The sequence below is a fragment of the Perca fluviatilis genome, chromosome 4 (assembly GCF_010015445.1).
Source record: "Perca fluviatilis chromosome 4, GENO_Pfluv_1.0, whole genome shotgun sequence".
Lineage (NCBI taxonomy): Eukaryota > Metazoa > Chordata > Actinopteri > Perciformes > Percidae > Perca > Perca fluviatilis.
The window spans coordinates 14,054,148-14,071,710 of NC_053115.1; the positions used below are offsets into that span (position 1 = coordinate 14,054,148).

Genomic DNA, 17,563 nt, shown 5'->3' on the forward strand with positions numbered 1-17,563 from the left:
TATGTTAAAAGAACAATTGTTTAGCTTTTTGTCTTTGATAACAGAATTATTGTTTTTATTGAATTTTCCATGTCACAATATAATAAAATCACAACACAGAAAACAAAGAGTAGAGTAGGGTAGCCAAGAAATGTAATCCGTGAATGCCCGAACACCTTGTTACACCTTGTTACATCTTGTTACACCTTGTTACACCTCGTTACACCGACTACCATGACACGCCATAGTGCAGAGGTGTATTGCATTTCAGTGTCCAGAAGAAAGCATTATAGACAGTTGATTTTTTTCAGTTTTGCATGTCCATTGTGTTTCCATTTCAAAAGTGAAAATGCTCCCTCTGTGCTGCACTCTGCTGGACAACACTGACATGCAATGAACCTAGTAAGTAAGTAATTCAATTACTAAAAACAATAATCCAAATATTGTCCTTTTTACAAAACGTTTAATTTGATTATGTGGCCGGGCCATAGCAAGGCCTAATTTAGCTAGGAACTTTGAATTGCAATGACCCTTTCACTTCGCATTAAAAAGAAACCAACTAGCAACGTGATATCATGACTTTGCCCACTTTCTTAAGCCAAGTGGCGTGTTATCTGCACGCATTTTGAGCGCCGTATACAGCGGACGGGTTGGCTTTAGGAAAAGAAGAACCGGTTGGCTTTAGGAAAAGAAGAACCGGTTGGCTTTAGGAAAAGAAGAACCGGTTGGCTTTAGGAAAAGAAGAACCGGTTGGCTTTAGGAAAAGAAGAACCGGTTGGGTTTAGGAAAAGAAGAGCCGGTTGGGTTTAGGAAACGTGACACGCGGGACACAATCCCCGGTCTCCGGAGTGAAAGTCCTGTGTTTGACCCATCCACCACATCGACCGACCTCCCTACGTGGATTTTCGCCCTTTCATACTACTTGCTACGGCGTAAATTCACACACGTCTTGATAACACGCCAATAATGGCATACAAATTGGCGTGTCATACATACGCCACTTCATGAGATCAGTCTGCAACTAGAAACCAAATAAATCCCACAGATTTAATAAAAATACACTTGCCTGTCAAATAAAGGCAGAGAAAAGGTCTTCCCCAAGAATACATTATTTTTATATTAAATATATTTGAACATACATTGTGACTGTTTTAACTATTTAAAATTGTCAATAATTTATTTTAAATCTGTTATATTAAAAACATGATAAAAGTACTATAGCCACACACACACACACACACACACACACACACACACACACACACACACACACACACACACACACACACACACACACACACACACACACACACACACACACACAATTAAAAACAAAGGGAAATTTATGAAAGAATGAGCATATTTCTTTGTTTGATTTGTTTTTAGTTAGGCATTATAAATATTATATAGTTCTGTGCATGTGTTACCTAGAGTAACCTCATCATTCAAAGATGTTAGTCAACATGAATGTGAAATAGTCTTTTGCCAACTCTGAATTTCAAAAGTTGTAAAAGTGTAGTGGATGTTGGATCAATATTTCAAGTGTTTTGAAGTAGTTTCGCTAATATATAATTCCTAAAAGCAGCCAAAACATATGGAATGCAAATAACGTCAAGAAGCAAATATAGGCGTACCTCATACATTTAAAGATGCTATATATGTACATATTGTATATATTATGTGAAATTAAGATGAGTCAGCAGTACTCAGTTTATAGGAAACCCCTCTGACTTTGGCACCAACTCTGTGTGTGTGTGTGTGTGTGTGTGTGTGTGTGTGTGTGTGTGTGTGTGTTGCATGCGTGCATGTGTGCATGTCTGCATTTAGCTGTGTGATTTCATGACTGTGTGGTTGCAATTGCATTTGAGATGCTTCTTCCAGGTCTGCTGGTATTTCAGTTGTGGCTTTGTTTATGTGCATGTGAGAGAGATTTTGAATCTGCTAATAAGTCATATAGTTTTTGTTCATAAAGTAACTCATTTTTAGCAGTTAGTTAGAGCTCTTTTTTCCTGCACACAACTCATAATCAAACCCAAATACCAGATGTGACAAGAGCAACTGCTGATAAAACCAATATCACGCAAGATCATCAAGATCTTAAGACAGCGGTTCACAGAATTGGGGTGTCATGAAAGTTTAAGTATATTTCATGATGATGTGTGTAGCAATGCGTAACGTATTACCAATACTATCTATCATGAGATATTTATCAGTCACAAGTTGTTTCCCTGGTTTCAGAAAAGTCTCTAGCACCAAAGAAAGCAAACCACATTAATTTAGTTATGTCTCTCAAGCTCTATTTTCATTTCTTTCTTGTTTTACCATTATGAATGGCACCACATCTTTGCAAAGTATAGGAATTAAAGACTGTGAGTCAAGTGGGTGTACAATTTTTCTATTTTTGCTCTCTCTGTGTATGCTTTTTTGATGTGGTAATATTGAAACTAATTTTATCACATTTTTAGATCATAATCCTGTGAGTTAGAAAATGTGTTAACCCTTTGGAGGCTTCATATCAGCAAGTTAATGTTCACTCAAACTTTGCACTGCTTATTCTGATCAAACTGTTTTCTTCAGTCAGCTCTATGTCCTGTTCACTCTGCTTCCTCGGCATTGGGCCAAAGCTGAAGCAGTTAAATCTTATCTTTCATGTATCACTTTGTCGATCACTGAGTAACAGTCAGCAGAATGCTGTCTGCTCTGGAGATGTGTCAGTGTGTCTTTGTTCTCTCTAGTCTTGTCAGTTTCTGATGTTGTCACTATCCGGTACTCAGGATCTGCAGTCAGCAATACTGCGGCACATTACCTGAAACCTGACTGCTGATATCATATCCAGTTGATTCAGTTTAGTTGATTATGCTTTTACATTTTTCCTCCTTATATATGCTATAGCATGCCACATTTTCTTAATTTGTGTGTGCATATTAAGTGTCTGCATAGTTTACTTGCGCCTTTAGAGGAAATCTATCTGTCTTTACAAATAGATTCACCACATTTCTCTTTCACTTTCACGTGTGTCGTCTGTTTGACTGCGGATGTGTGTTTGTGTGTGTGGAGCGTTGAAACCTTCAGACGTCTGTTTCTGTTATTGTTTATGTCAAGTGGTTGTTGAAATGCGGACATAAATAATAGTAGTAAGTGTGTGTGCTAGTGTTTTAGAGTTGTCTCAATACGCCTACAAAGAAATGGGTTACTTTGAGAAATATGTATGTGGTGACAACAGGGTGACAGCGTCCTGTCCAACCACTCACAAATTCACATTCATTAATGGGTGTTGTTTTGACAGCTAATATGTAGGAGGGCAGAGGCCCATTATTAAGGATCGTGCAGAACGGAAAATACTAGAAGTCTCATCTATGACCTACAGAGACCCCTCTGGAGTTCAGATGAATTCTTTAGTCATTGAGGCTTCCTCTCAGTTCACCCGTCATGGTGAATGTGAGCTGTCGTGTAGTTGGCATGTCACCCACTTCACCCTGTGGATCTGAACAAGCGTGTCAAGCCTGTGGTAGATCTTTAAATGTAACTGTGATAATAAACGGGAACATTTAAAATAAATCATTCAAATGTGAACTTGAATAATTACTAAAAAAAGATAACTGCAAACTTCCTCCGAAACCTTATAATTTTCACAGAGCTGAGCAAGCAACATGAGGTGAAAGTATTGCTGTAACCTGAAACTGAAGTAGCCCTGTCCTGCTGCGCAAGCATCCTTTTGGGAGATGAAACTTTCCCACTGAACGCAAAGTTCAGTTTGACCTGGACATTGTCAGTAATGTAAGATTAAAGTAGCGCAAGCAGTTTTCCGATTCAATCAGTGATTGATATACTTTAGTGTGATGCTTCCAAAAGTATGACACCTAATCCTCCATACTCTATTTATGCGCGTTAGGGTGGAAGTGCGTAAGCACATGCATGCGTATGGCCATTCGCATATGTACTGTACCTGTGAGGGTGTTAACCGCACTTATGTAAGCACTGCTCATTGTGACGGCTCATATTTTCCCATGTTGTTCAAACATCTGAGTGCTGAATTAGTGAAAGTAAAAATAACAGTTTCTAAATGCAATTTGAATGATGAATCACAGTTTCATTGACTCTTATTTACGTTAACTTGGTTCTTGGGCTACTAATGATGTCAAGCAAGATAGACCGGGGTGGGTATGAAGAAGTGAAAAGAGGAGATATAACCCTTCTGGTCAATCATCATCATGCTGCTGCTGTCGCTGATGGCGATGACGATGTTGGCTATGTTACATCTGCTCACCTGTAGTGGATAAAACACTGTATTTCCGCTGCTCGCCACTAGAGGGCAATAATGAAGAGCTATCATCACTTATACTGCAATCTGTAAAAGGCTTTTGATACTGTTGATTATAATATATAACGTCTGACCGTTGCTGCTGATGGTTTCAAGTCAAGGCCACAGATGATTGTTTAAAGATGTCACACAATGATCACTGCAAAACAAACTGAGTCACTCGTTCCTCTACAAGACCTTCAAGTTTTTCTGGCTGGTATTTTTCATATAGGTGACAGTGTTTGTGTTTGTGTTTGTGTGTGTGTGTGTGTGTGTGCGTGTGTGTGTGTGTAATGACTGTGGGGTTGAATAGTCTTGTTTAGGCATTATACTGTATACACTGTATGTATTTTGTTCTGTCTTGTAAATAAAACATTTTATTTTTTTTTTAACCTTTATTTAACCAGGAAGAAACTCGTTGAGATTAAAAATCTCTTTTTCAAGAGTGTCCTGGCCAAGACAGGCAGCAGTACAAGCACACATACATGCCAATACAAAATACACAAAAACACTAAGAACATAAAACAACTGAAACAGCAAATCCCTCAGAGTCAACCAGAATACTAAACACATCAGGTAAAACATCTACAGCCAGATGTCATTCCCTCCAAGTCAAACAACATCCTCTTAAAAGCGACCACTGAGACCAGTTTAGTAAGTTTCAGGGATTTCTGTAACTTGTTCCATGCAGAGGGAACAGCAAACTTAAATGCCTTTTTCCCCAGCTCAGTTATAACCTTTGGAACAGACATAAGGAAAAGATCCTGGGAACGAAGATTGTAAGTCCCTTAACTACCGGTAACTATCTAACTAACTAACTAATTAACATTTGCCTACCTATCAACTGTTCCACCTGAAGGTGGTATGATAGAACAAATAAAATGAAAAAAATATTTGTATTGCTGTGGTTCAAAACAGCTTCTAATTACTTAGACGAAGTTGTGTTAATAAATGAGTAAAAATATATAAATATTAAATCAATAAGCTGCATAAAAATAAGAGAGTGGCACAGTAATGGTTATAAGTAATGTCATATTCATTAACTGCAGGCACTTTAGCGTTGCTGAGTTTCTGTCTGATCATGTGTTTATGATATAAACATGTAGGTCTCGCTGCCACCATGAGTTCCCCTCACACAGCCACGACAGTCCATTCACCGACAACAGTATTTATTAATGATTTTTTTTACACACTTAATAAATTCAATAAACTTTTCAACCGTGCGCCTCAGGTTGCCCGGCTTCTCCGGCGAACAGTTCAGCTGCTCACAGACATGACCCCTCCCCTGTCACTGAATGCAAACCATGCCCACCTCCACAATACAGTACTGTAGTATTTCAGCCAGAAGTAAAGCCATTTTACATTACAAAATACATACAAAATACATTGAAATTAGCAACATATTACTGGATAAAAATATGGCTTCTTCTCAAAGTATTAATGACCTCCAGGCAACTGTGATTTTGGAAGATAGATTAAAACCAACTAAATATTCATATAATCTACGAGAAGTAGAATAAATTGTAGGACACTGTGAACCCCAAATAAAATCCTGATAGATGTGGTGGCTGTGTGTGCAGGTTATTTGAGATATTATTAAGTGATACCTAATATAATAGACAAAATAAACACATTTTACATTAGAAATTTTGTGAATTAGACATCAAAAGTCTTAAAATCAACTAAATTATCTTTACAGAGGTGAAATGAAATTGCTTCTGGGGTTTCCTTACCCCACTCCTTAGCACCCTCTGCAGTCCACTGTGAGAATGTTTGTGAGTGGTTATTCAATAACTATACACCGTGATCGTTCTGTGTCTCAGTGCAGCACAGAGTTAATACAACACGTCTGTTTTGAATTAAATCACATTAAATTGTTAAATAACAAATTTACACATTTATGTATATTATTGCTGGAGTAACATGTTAGGGGGCCTCAGGGCACCCCCCCACCTACTGCCCTCCCATGCAATGATCCTGGGTGACTTTTGTGACACTCAATTTCTGGGGCTCCGGGGCTGCTGCCCATTTTTATCCGCTGAGACGAGGTGAAGTTGCTGAACACTCTCTCAAAGCACAAGAGGCAGGAAAAAGCATGTCTGACCATCCTGATAGAGACAAATACAGGTCAGATTACATGTACAGCAGCTTGAACACACCATGCTGTTTATTAAATGAGCTGTTAGAAGCATAGTCACGCATTGCCAGACCTTCCTCCACAGCACAGAGTAACAACGGAGGAGGGTCTTGCTAGTCCACACAGCATTCCGGGATGGGAGAAAAACGTGCTCTGGTTTATTGGAATGTCTTTAAACCAATCACAATAGTCATGAAAGGCGCTAAGCTACGGTGCCACTGCAAAATAGCCTCGGGAAGGAACTTGTTTTGGTGAAACATGTTCAAAAGTTGTTTTAGTCATGCAACAGAAAACTCAGATTGGACAGATAGTCTAGCTAGCTGTCTGGATTAACCCTGCAGAGATCTGAGGAGCAGTTAACCATAGTCCTTAATCGAACAGAGCTTAAAATTCCAAAGAAAGCGTAAGGAAACGGACACCCGGCCGAAAAGATTGACATCCCGCGGAATTTCCGGTGGCTTCGGAGGTATCCCGGAAGTGGAACATCGTGGATATAGACTAGTACAAGCATAATGTCTAGGTGGGCACACAATATAGTTGAGCTGAACTGTGAAACTTTCCCCCTGTAATTTGACATTATTCATTAAGATGTGGTGGGCTTGAACACAGTTTCAAGGTCCCTGACACTTTTGATGTCAAACGTTTTTTGTTTTGAAGGAAAAGTAATTTCTTTAGAGGATAGAAAACTGATGTTACCACATAGGCTACCAACTATCGTTTGATTATGATAAGCACAGGGTTTTGAGACACCATGAATTTACCCCCCACCTCTTTCTTCGTCATTTTCAAATTAAATAGGCTACAGTAGGCACTTGGCAAAGGTCCTCGGGATTTGTGTGCAGTCTCAGAGGCAGAATTAAGGGCAACAAAAACATGGTGAGCAAGCAGCAGCATGCCGTCTCGTATTATAAGATACCAGTCACAGGGGCCATTTTTTCTACAGAATAAGTAATTTGACCTTTGATACTTGTAAGTACATTTTGCTGATAATACTTGTAATTTTACAAAGCAGAGCAGACATCAAGTCTTTGTGTTGAAAGGAAACACTCAAAGTCAGTAGGTAAGAGTATTTTTGTATTGAAGTTAAAAGGTTTACTCCACTAACAGTACAGTAGAAGCACACATACTTAATGATAATATATATATATATATATATATATATATATATATATATATATATATATATATATATATATATATATATATAAAATAAATAAATATTGTATTATGTGTTATGAGGTGCAGGGAATGGTGGACCCAAATGCAGAGAGCAGCCTGAGGATTAGTTGCTTGAAGATTTAGTTCCAACACAAAGATCCAGGGTACAAACCAACAGGAATCCAAAAATGCAAAAATGCAAGAAACAACACAAGGAGTACAAACTGAGGCAGGCAAAAACTAAGTCCAAAATGCAAAAAGGGAAACCGAGCTGAATAACAAACTGAGGCAGGCAAAAACTAAGTCCAAAATGCAAAAAGGGAAACCAAGCTGAATAACAAAACAACAGCACAGAGACCGTAGGTAAGACTATGACACATAACTCTGAGACTGGAGCAAACAGGGACAGGAACAAACACAAAACGATCTGATAAGAGACAAAGGGAACACAGAGACTAAATACACTAGAAAAACGAGAAAACGAAGAACCGGTGACAAACGGGTGAAACACATTAGGAGTGAGCAGGGTAGTAATCAAAAAGGCGGGAAAACACAGGAAGTAAAACTAGACAAGACAGAAAACCAGACTTCCAAAGTAAAACAGAAACCTACGTAATCGTCAAAGAACAGAAGAATACACAATAAATAAGAGAATACAAAAAATCACCAGAGGAAACATCAAAAACAGGAAAACAGAAACCAACAATCATCACAGAAACCTAAGCATAAACAATCAATGAGAAAACACAGGGAACCGAGACATAAATATACAAACAGGCAACAGAAATATAACCAACCCCAACAGACATATCCATGACCACAACAGGATGAAATAATTATTAAATTAATTCAAGTACTAAATAGAGAAATGTACATTGGCTTCTGCTTACAAGTAATGTCAAGTCAGAAGTGACATATTTGATGTTAGCTTGGAGACTGCAGTCACTTTGGGATTGCAGAGTTGATTTTTCTGAGTTTCTGACTGATCAAGTGTGTGTTTTCTGGCCGAGTTCCTCCAGCCACTCCAGCACAGTATCCAGTTCTCCCATGGCCTTCTGTGCCGCCTGGTTTATCTCTAACTGCTCAATGGAAAGAAATGGAAAAAAGGACAGAGAGAACAGTGGATTTAATGATGGGCATTTCTGTATGGAAACAAGTAACAGTCGGGTTTGGATAGTCAGGATATTAAGCCAAAAAGTATGTATATATATATATATATATATATATATATATATATATATATATATATATATATATATATATATATAGATTGATAAATACCTCCAGACAAATGTTTTCTTTCAAAATAGATAGAGAAAATATATTTTTATTGTATTATAAAAAATCTTTTTTTGAGGGACTTTTAAAAGTATTTACTAAATTTGTGACATCTTTTGTTTTGTTAGAATAGCTATTTCTGGGGATATCATGAAGCCTTGATCCAATAAAAAAGTAAATGAGTAAAGAATTTTTACATATATATATATATATATATATATATATATATATATATATATATATATATATATATATATATATATATATATATATTTTACATAACAAATTTGACCCTAACACAATATAAGGGTGAAGATATTAGTAAGTGATACCTGATATATTTAAAAATAATCAACTATTCCAAATAGAATATGTGTGAATTGGACACCAACTGTATCCCATAAAGCTACTGAAAACCAAATAAAATATCATTTAAAAAACTGAATTAAATTGCCTCCTCATCAGTCCACTATGTGAACGTCTACATACCTTGATAAACTCAGCATGCAGGGAGTCAACTGTTCTCTGTGTGTCCTCTCCGCAGAAATACAGGCATGAACACATGCAAACTGCATTTGAAAAAACACACATTTTCACAATTAAAGATGAAATGTCGACACTCACCTGAGTGTAAGTAGAGTTGAGGTTTTCAATGTCAAACTGTTTCTTGCAGGAAAAGTAATTTCTCTATAGGAGGAACGATAAAAAAGATGATGTGACCACAGGGGCTACCAACTTTCATTTGACAGTCAAGCCAATTCAACCAACACCACCCACCACACAGAAGAAGCTACTTTGGTGAGTAGCAGCAAGCCATTCCTTCTCTTCCCCTTTTGCAAGAATTGGATGATGCACGCTGCTGCAGTTGAGGAATCACTGACTAATGCAGTAGTATGGCCTGTCCTGTGAGCTCCTCTTCCCCTTTCTCTCATGGTCATGCATTTGCCTCAACAGTGGGGGGAAGATTTTGAAGGTTTTGGGATGTAGTCAAATATATTTTTAATCAGAGACTAGAGATACACTTCTAATATTGGAAGTTAATACTTTAAATGTGGAGGTCAAGGCAAAGACTATACCATACTGCACATGTTTAGGTAACCAAACTAGCAAACTGAGTACATGTTTCTCTTGACCGGGCTGGCCTCCAATCAACACCAGCTGCAACCTTCACAAAACAGATTGTCAATATTTCCCAATAAAAATTCAAAACCTGTGTGCCTCATTTTATTTACCCGTAACATAATGAGCTACAGTGTACTAATGCTGCAAAATATTAGTGATGAAGAGTCAGCTACTTACACATTTGGTGACATTCGTCTTGAGCTCGTTAAAGATGTGATGTAATGACTCCATGTAAGGCTTTAAGTCATTGGTGTCCTCCGTCACTCCGGCCATGGCTGTCGGCAGAACCGTGCTCAGATAAAACTCCAGTATGCTGTTCATGGCGTGGCAGGCAAACGGGCTCTAACGGGGGAAGGAAAGCACCAATCTGGTTATGCAATGTCGTTTAACTCTTTACTGGCATGCACCATGTTTGTCTTGTTGAATCATTTTAGGCTTTTTGTATTTTCTGATTATACTTTAAAAGCAGTGCATTTTTTATGACTATGAATGAACTTCGTGTAGAGTTAAAAGAGGAACTTACTTTAAAAGAGTCCTCGACGCTCTGGTCTAGCAGCGCTGTGTCCAAGTCATCGTTGGCTTCCTGCAGACAGAAGAAAAAGCTTGAGCTCAGTGCCAGCAGAGGCAGACAGACAGAGGTGAGCAAGTGCAGCATCACCTGGAGACTGACAGGACTACATGGCCACATGTATCCAAATGATGCTGCATGTCCAAGTGCTTTCAGAGTTAATGTTGTGCCTTTACTCACATAGAAGTCTCTGATTTGTGAATAGTTCTCTCTGAGCTTCTTTAGCCTGGCAGGGAAGGCCTCCACGAAACGACAGCACTGGTTATTGCATGAGATGGGACAGCAGGCAGTGCTGAAGAAAGCCAAGAGAACCAGGATGGACAGGAGGAGAGACCAAGGACTCATGCTGGACACGCTGATGGATCTTCTAGAGGCAGAGAAGAGAAGAGTGGGCCCTCAGGAGGAAAGATGCTGCTGCTGGCTCAGTGGATGTATGACGAAATCTTCTTGGTAGGATCTTGATGAAGAGCTCAGAAGAAAAGGTGCATATATTTTGGCTCATCTCTTGTCTGTATATATAGCCAAAATTGGGACAGATAGGGAGGAGACTGACTGGAAGACAAACGGTTAAACATGCTTCATACATGCGGGGGAATTTTCTTTTTCAGAATCTTGCATTACATATGGGTTACTCCTCCCATGAGATAGGCTGGTGATAGATCTCAAGATCATGAACTCCTCAAGAAAAAAAAAAAAAGTGACATAGCACATTTTGGAATTTTGACGACATATTTTTCTCTTTTATCATTATGTTTTTAATATTATATATACTATTTATTATAATTAGAATAATAATAATAATTAATATTATATAATGTGTTTTTGATGTTACTCTTATTATCAGTGTAGTGTAGTATGACAATATCAATCCCATATACAGTACAGTAACATTGCCTTTGTCTGCTAAATTAGCACAGAAATCATAAATCATTGTTATAGGTGCAAAACATAGTGTTTAAAATGTCATCAAATGTAAATCACATTATATTATTCCATGCATTCACAAGAACAGGAAATAGTGCCATTCAGATGGAAATGATAGGCTGTGGTTTGTGTTTGATGACGCTGTGGATTCCCTCTGTATGTCAGACATGTGTAATAAGACTGAAGACAAGTGACATCATCATCTTTGCTTTTTGCTTATGTGATTGAGGTCATGGTATTCTTTCTCTTTGGGGAGGATAGCATAGGCATAGGCAAATATGTATAGTGTCTTTATAAAAGGAGAAACTACATAGAGAAGTGTTTTCGGGACTCTAGTTGTGGCAGCGTAAGGGGTGTTTTCCCATCAGTACTTTTTTCTTGAATGGAATGTCCATTTATCCACATTAACGTCTCTCTCGGCCCAAGAGCCGAGAGAGAGTTGGGCAACACTGGTATTTTGAAAAGTGTTGTCAGCAAAATCATTACTAGTGATTATCTGTGCATAGTGAAGACTTCACAATCTGTGCAAATAATATTCAGGATGATTTGTCAGTTCAAGTTAAAGTTAATTTACCGGATGAAGTGTCTGTCATGCTGAAGATAACACAGTGTGCTTTTCCAAAAAGTCAAAAATGTCTGGTACAACACAGAGAAATGTGGATAAACAGTGCAGCAATTCAAGAATTAGAAGTTTAATAAAAGGTTTTTTAGTTTGTTCTTAAAAGGCCCTAAAGTATGGACGATTTTAAATGCCTAAATAAATAAATACATATATAACATTCATTGTAATATACATTTATGCATTTACAGTGTCATAATCAAATAAAAAAGATATGTTAAAAGAGCAATTGTTTAGCTTTTTGTCTTTGATAACAGAATTATTGTTTTTATTGAATTTTCCATGTCATAATATAATAAAATCACGACACAGAAAACAAAGAGTAGAGTAGGGTAGCCAAGAAATGTAATCCTTGAATGCCCGAACATATTGTTACACCTTGTTACACCTCGTTACTCCGACTACCACGACAAGCCATAGTGCAGAGGTGTATTGCATTTCAGTGTCCAGAAGAAAGCATTATAGACAGTTGATTTTTTTTCAGTTTTGCATGTCCATTGTGTTTCCATTTCAAAAAATGAAAATGCTCCCTCTGTGCTGCACTCTGCTGGACAACACTGACATGCAATGAACCTAGTAAGTAAGTAATTAAATTACTAAAAACAATAATCCAAATATTGTCCTTTTTACAAAACGTTTAATTTGATTATGTGGCCGGGCCATAGCAAGGCCTAATTTATTTAGGAACTTTGAATTGCAATGACCCTTTCACTTCTCTGTCGGTCCAAAAAGAAATGTAATCCGTCCATTCTTTTCTACAGAATGAGTAATTTGACCTTTGATACTTGTAAGTACATTTTGCTGATACACTTACTTTTTTACAGTCTTTGAAACACTCAAAGTCAGTAGGTAAGAATATTTTTTATTGAAGTTTAAATTAAACCATTGTTAAAGTTAAAAAGTTTACTCTGCTAACAGTACAGTATAAGCACACATACTTAATTATAAATATGAATACATATGTCAATATATATATAATATATAGCATAACATATAAATATTGTATAAAAAACAGTCCACATGTTAGTGGATGAAATAATTCTTAAATTAATTCAAGTACAAAATAGAGAAATGTACATTGGCTTCTGCTTACAAGTAATGTCAAGTCAGAAGTGACATATTTGATGTTAGCTTGGAGACTGCAGTCACTTCGGGATTGCAGAGTTGATTTTTCTGAGTTTCTGACTGATCAAGTGTGTGTTTTCTGGCCGAGTTCCTCCAGCCACTCCAGCACAGTATCCAGTTCTCCCATGGCCTTCTGTGCCGCCTGGTTTATCTCTAACTGCTCAATGGAAAGAAATGGAAAAAAGGACAGAGAGAACAGTGGATTTAATGATGGGCATTTCTGTATGGAAACAAGTAACAATCGGGTTTGGATAGTCAGGATATAAAGCCAAAAAGTATATATATAGATAGATAAATACCTCCAGACAAATGTTTTCTATAAAAGAATAGATTAAAAAAAATCTTTTGAAAAGAAACCATATTATTTTAACCTCTTTGAGTTTCAGGAGTGAACTGTGTCACATTTTTGGTAACATACAGAACTAAATATTCGTATTGAAGGCAGTATTTTTGCAGGTCACATATTTTTTCCTTTGAAGGTCCGATGGCATGACATGATTTCACTTCTCAACAGTTCTCCTAGCTTGCCTATGGTCCCCCAGTGGCTAGAAATGGTGATATGTGTAAACCGAGCCCTGGATATCCTGCTCTGCCATGAAAGCTCAGATGGGCCAATCTGGAATTTTCCCTATATGACATCATAAGGAGAAAGGCTACCTCCCTTTTCTCTCCTTTGCCTGCCCAGAGAATTTGGCCCACCCATGAGAAAGAGAGAGACATCATGACTTGCAAACGAGCGAAGCGTGGCATTTGGTCAAGGCCACACCCCCACCCTCAACCTTGCCCCCCCTCTCTCCTCAATAGCATTTAAAGCTACAGACACAGAAATGGCACATCCTAAGGAAAGCTCATTGTGGGACTGGCTCTAGTGGCTGTAATTCTGCACCAAGGTTGAATTTCGGTACATACAGTATTAGGGGACCACTAAGGTCTATATAAAAGCATCCAAAGAGCAGCATGTTATAGGACCTTTAACCCTTGTAATGTGTTAGAAAGCTGCACGCATGGGACAAAATTGATCCGTGATTAACCTCGGCCCAAAATACAAAAGAAAAAAATTATTATCATCCAATAAAGTTTTTAACCTGATAGCTGACTTATTATGTATTCATTTGCATCCAAACACTGTTTTAAATGTTATTTTTAATAGGAAAAATCCAACCTTTAAGGACACAAATTTTCTTTGTGAATGGATAATCTATCATAAATAAATTAATGTTCTTCCTTAAAATACAGGGGGCATAATTCAGTACACCCCTATGTTAAATTCCCATAGAGGCAGGCAAAATTTTATTTTTAAAGGCCATTTATATTATGGATCCAGGATACTATGCATCCTTATAAGGTTCCCTTGGCCTTTGGAATTAAAATAGCCCCCCATCATCACATGCCCTTCACCATACCTAGAGATTGGCATGGGGTAGATTCCATAAAATCATCTCTCAATGCAAATCAAACCAGCTATTAGGCTAACTGAAATAAAACCATGCCAATCTCTAGGTATGGTGAAAGGTATGTGATGATGGGTATGTGGGGCTATTTTAATTCCAAAGGCCAAGGGAACTTTATCAGGATGCATAGTATCCTGGATCCATGAAATAACTGGCCTTTAAAAATAAAAATCTGCCTGTCTCTATGGAAATTTATCATTGGGGTGTACTGACTTACGCCCCCTGTATTTTAAGGAAAAACATTTATTTATTCACGATACATTATTCATTCACAAAGACATTTTTTTCCAAAAAATTTTAATTAAGACATTAAGATCAATTTCCAAAAGATGATTTTTTATTCCTCTTTTTAGTCAACTTTAGCATGGGTGTATTCACACAAAATGGGTCAAATCTGACCCTAACACAATATAAGGGTTAAGATATTAGTAAGTGATACCTGATATATTTAAAATATTCAACTATTCTAAATAGAATATGTGTGAATTGGACACCAACTGTATCCCATAAAGCTACTGAAAACCAAATAAAATATCATTTAAAAAACTGAATTAAATTGCCCCCTCATCAGTCCACTGTGTGAACGTCTACATACCTTGATAAACTCAGCATGCAGGGAGTCAACTGTTCTCTGTGTGTCCTCTCCGCAGTGGCAGTGCTGCACAGAACAAAGCACAATTATTAATACAAGTTACTGGTGTTTATAATTAAAGAACTAACAACTAAGTTATTGAACAGCTAACTTACACATTTATGTATATCTCTTCTGAGGCTGACAAAAGCGTTGGCCAGAGCGCTGGAGCAGCGTTGCTGCTGTGGCTGAGAAGAGGCGTAGTTGCCGAACACTCTCTCAACGTAGAAACGCAGCACAAGACGCAGGAAACAGCACTTTTGACCGTCCTGATAGAGACACATAAAGGTCAGATTACAGAAGCTCTCACACATTCATGTTACATACTCATACACTGTTTATAAAGCCTTTATCATTTAGAGCAGAGGAATATTCAGAATCTGAACAGGAAATTTGGATAGAAAGAATTCCAGCACTACATGGTAAAAGACTCACCTGAACATGCTTCATCAGTGATTTGTCCAGAAGTTTCACTCCGATTTCACTGTCTCCTTCTATCTGTAATGTAAAGACCACAGAGAACAAGTGAGAATCTCTCTCTGCTTAAAAGTTTCTGATGTTTTTGTGTGGTAAAGTGATTGACTGTGTCTGCATGTTATGGTGGATGCTGCATTTGTTGATTTCTGTTATTTAATTTGAGTCAGTGGTTTGAAGAGTGTATGTGCAATAAACTCACCGCATTTGATCGTATGTCAGTGTAGTATTTGCGCAGTTCGTGTGTGTGAACATTGACAGAGCAGCTGTCCAGGTTCAGGGTTCGCCCCTCCACATGTTCACTCAGACAGCTGATCAGGAGGAGCAGGCAGAGAGAGCAGCCAAGCAGCATCTTCATCATCATCATCGTTGAGGTTGTCGGGTGAAAGAGCTAACAGAAACATTTTGTTTGTTAAATAGAGAACAAAATTCAGAAGCTGGATCCAGCAAATGCTTGGGGGTTTGCTTATTAAATGACTTAATCAATGGATAGAACTTTTTTTTTTTTTTGATAAACTCACAGTATAGCATTTAAAGCCTTCAAAAGTGATATGGTATTTGCATATCATCTTTAATCTTACTTTCTTTTGTTTCAAAATCTAAATTAATTTAAGGGTACTATCACACAACGCCATGTGCTAGCACCACCTCAATTCAATTTATTTATAGTGTCAAATCACAACAGAATTGATCTCAGGACACTTTTTAGATAGAGTAGGTCTAGACCACACTCACACCTGTGTTTAGACTCACCTGTGTGTGTTACTCAGAGGAAGAGTCCTGGGAGTGATGTGCCTGTGTGTCACCATGCTGTCTCCTCTTATAGTGGTGTTAGGGGGATTTTTACCAGGCAATGCACAGCTTGCACAGACACACACACACACACTCATGTGCCTCCACATGTACACACTCACACACACAAATTGGTTTACAGGAGGAGGAAGTATTTTGCAATTAAAGGAACTGAATTCCCATTACCTAATTGGAAGAAAGGAAAAGAAATCCTTTAAGATTTCCTCCTACCTGATGTGATGAGAAACACTTTCGCTGTCAGTGATGTAATTATTTAATGGGCCATTTATTCAATTCTCATTGTCGTCATACCTCTGCAGCAAATAATTTATTCACCTGTGTGTTACTCATTATATAGTACTCATTTCATTATTGGGCTAATGATCTTTTAAAACGTGTTGCTCTATTCTTTTAGGGTGAAAGATGGCTGCGTTTTGCACCAATATCAATTTGTTTTTATGTTCTCCCTGACCGATCACCATGTCTGCTCTCAGGTGTTGTATATATGCTAAAGAAAGCGTTGGGAATCTGAACCAAAACAGTTGATAACATGATGGCTTGAGTTGCAAAATGTGAAGGTGCTTTTATTTACAAAAAAGTGGTTAAACAAACGCAGGACGTCGACAGCCCTATATGAAGCAGCACTTTGCCTCAGCTCTGGTTCAGACCCAAGGACTGGAGAGGAGAGAGAGTTCAAAATAATGGGTAAGTAACATAGTTTGTTGTAAAATAGAAATGACTTAAATGAATAAGTGTTTTACTGAATGATATGTATAAAAGTGTGACTGCAAATAAATTGTCTGGGTGACCTGAGTGGGTTTACCATGTGTCATCCAAACGTGACAGAGCCTTCGTCACAATATACGTTCAGCTTTTTCCTGGAACAAAAACCTCCTTTGGCACAGTGTAAGACATATTCCCTCGAGGAGCACTCTCACCGGGCAGTGTCATCACTCCTGTCAGACAAGTCCTGATCGGAATCACCTACCGTACCTGCTTACCGGC

The 17,563-nt window shown here is 37.8% G+C and overlaps 2 protein-coding genes across 4 annotated transcripts; both read right to left on the reverse strand.

Moving 5' to 3' along the window:
* Positions 1-7,650: 7,650 nt before the first annotated feature.
* On the reverse strand, positions 7,651-10,909 carry LOC120557734 (interleukin-10-like). 3 transcript variants are annotated; one of them, XM_039798310.1, is made up of 5 exons: positions 10,723-10,909; positions 10,498-10,557; positions 10,152-10,316; positions 9,477-9,539; positions 7,651-8,653 (listed from the first exon to the last, which is right to left on the reverse strand). In XM_039798310.1, the coding sequence occupies exons 1-5, from the start codon at positions 10,885-10,887 to the stop codon at positions 8,561-8,563; spliced, it is 546 nt and encodes a 181-aa protein (XP_039654244.1). In that variant the 5' UTR covers positions 10,888-10,909; the 3' UTR covers positions 7,651-8,560. The 3 variants fall into 3 exon arrangements, with proteins under 3 accessions (XP_039654244.1, XP_039654245.1, XP_039654246.1); XM_039798311.1 differs by lacking the exon at positions 9,477-9,539 and adding an exon at positions 9,342-9,421 and having other exon boundaries at positions 8,550-8,653; XM_039798312.1 differs by having other exon boundaries at positions 8,607-8,649.
* Positions 10,910-13,222: 2,313 nt separating this feature from the next.
* On the reverse strand, positions 13,223-16,148 carry il19l (interleukin 19 like). Its single transcript, XM_039798961.1, has 5 exons — positions 15,969-16,148; positions 15,728-15,790; positions 15,409-15,561; positions 15,257-15,319; positions 13,223-13,367 (listed from the first exon to the last, which is right to left on the reverse strand). The coding sequence occupies exons 1-5, from the start codon at positions 16,131-16,133 to the stop codon at positions 13,275-13,277; spliced, it is 537 nt and encodes a 178-aa protein (XP_039654895.1). The 5' UTR covers positions 16,134-16,148; the 3' UTR covers positions 13,223-13,274.
* Between the last annotated feature and the right edge of the window lie 1,415 nt (positions 16,149-17,563).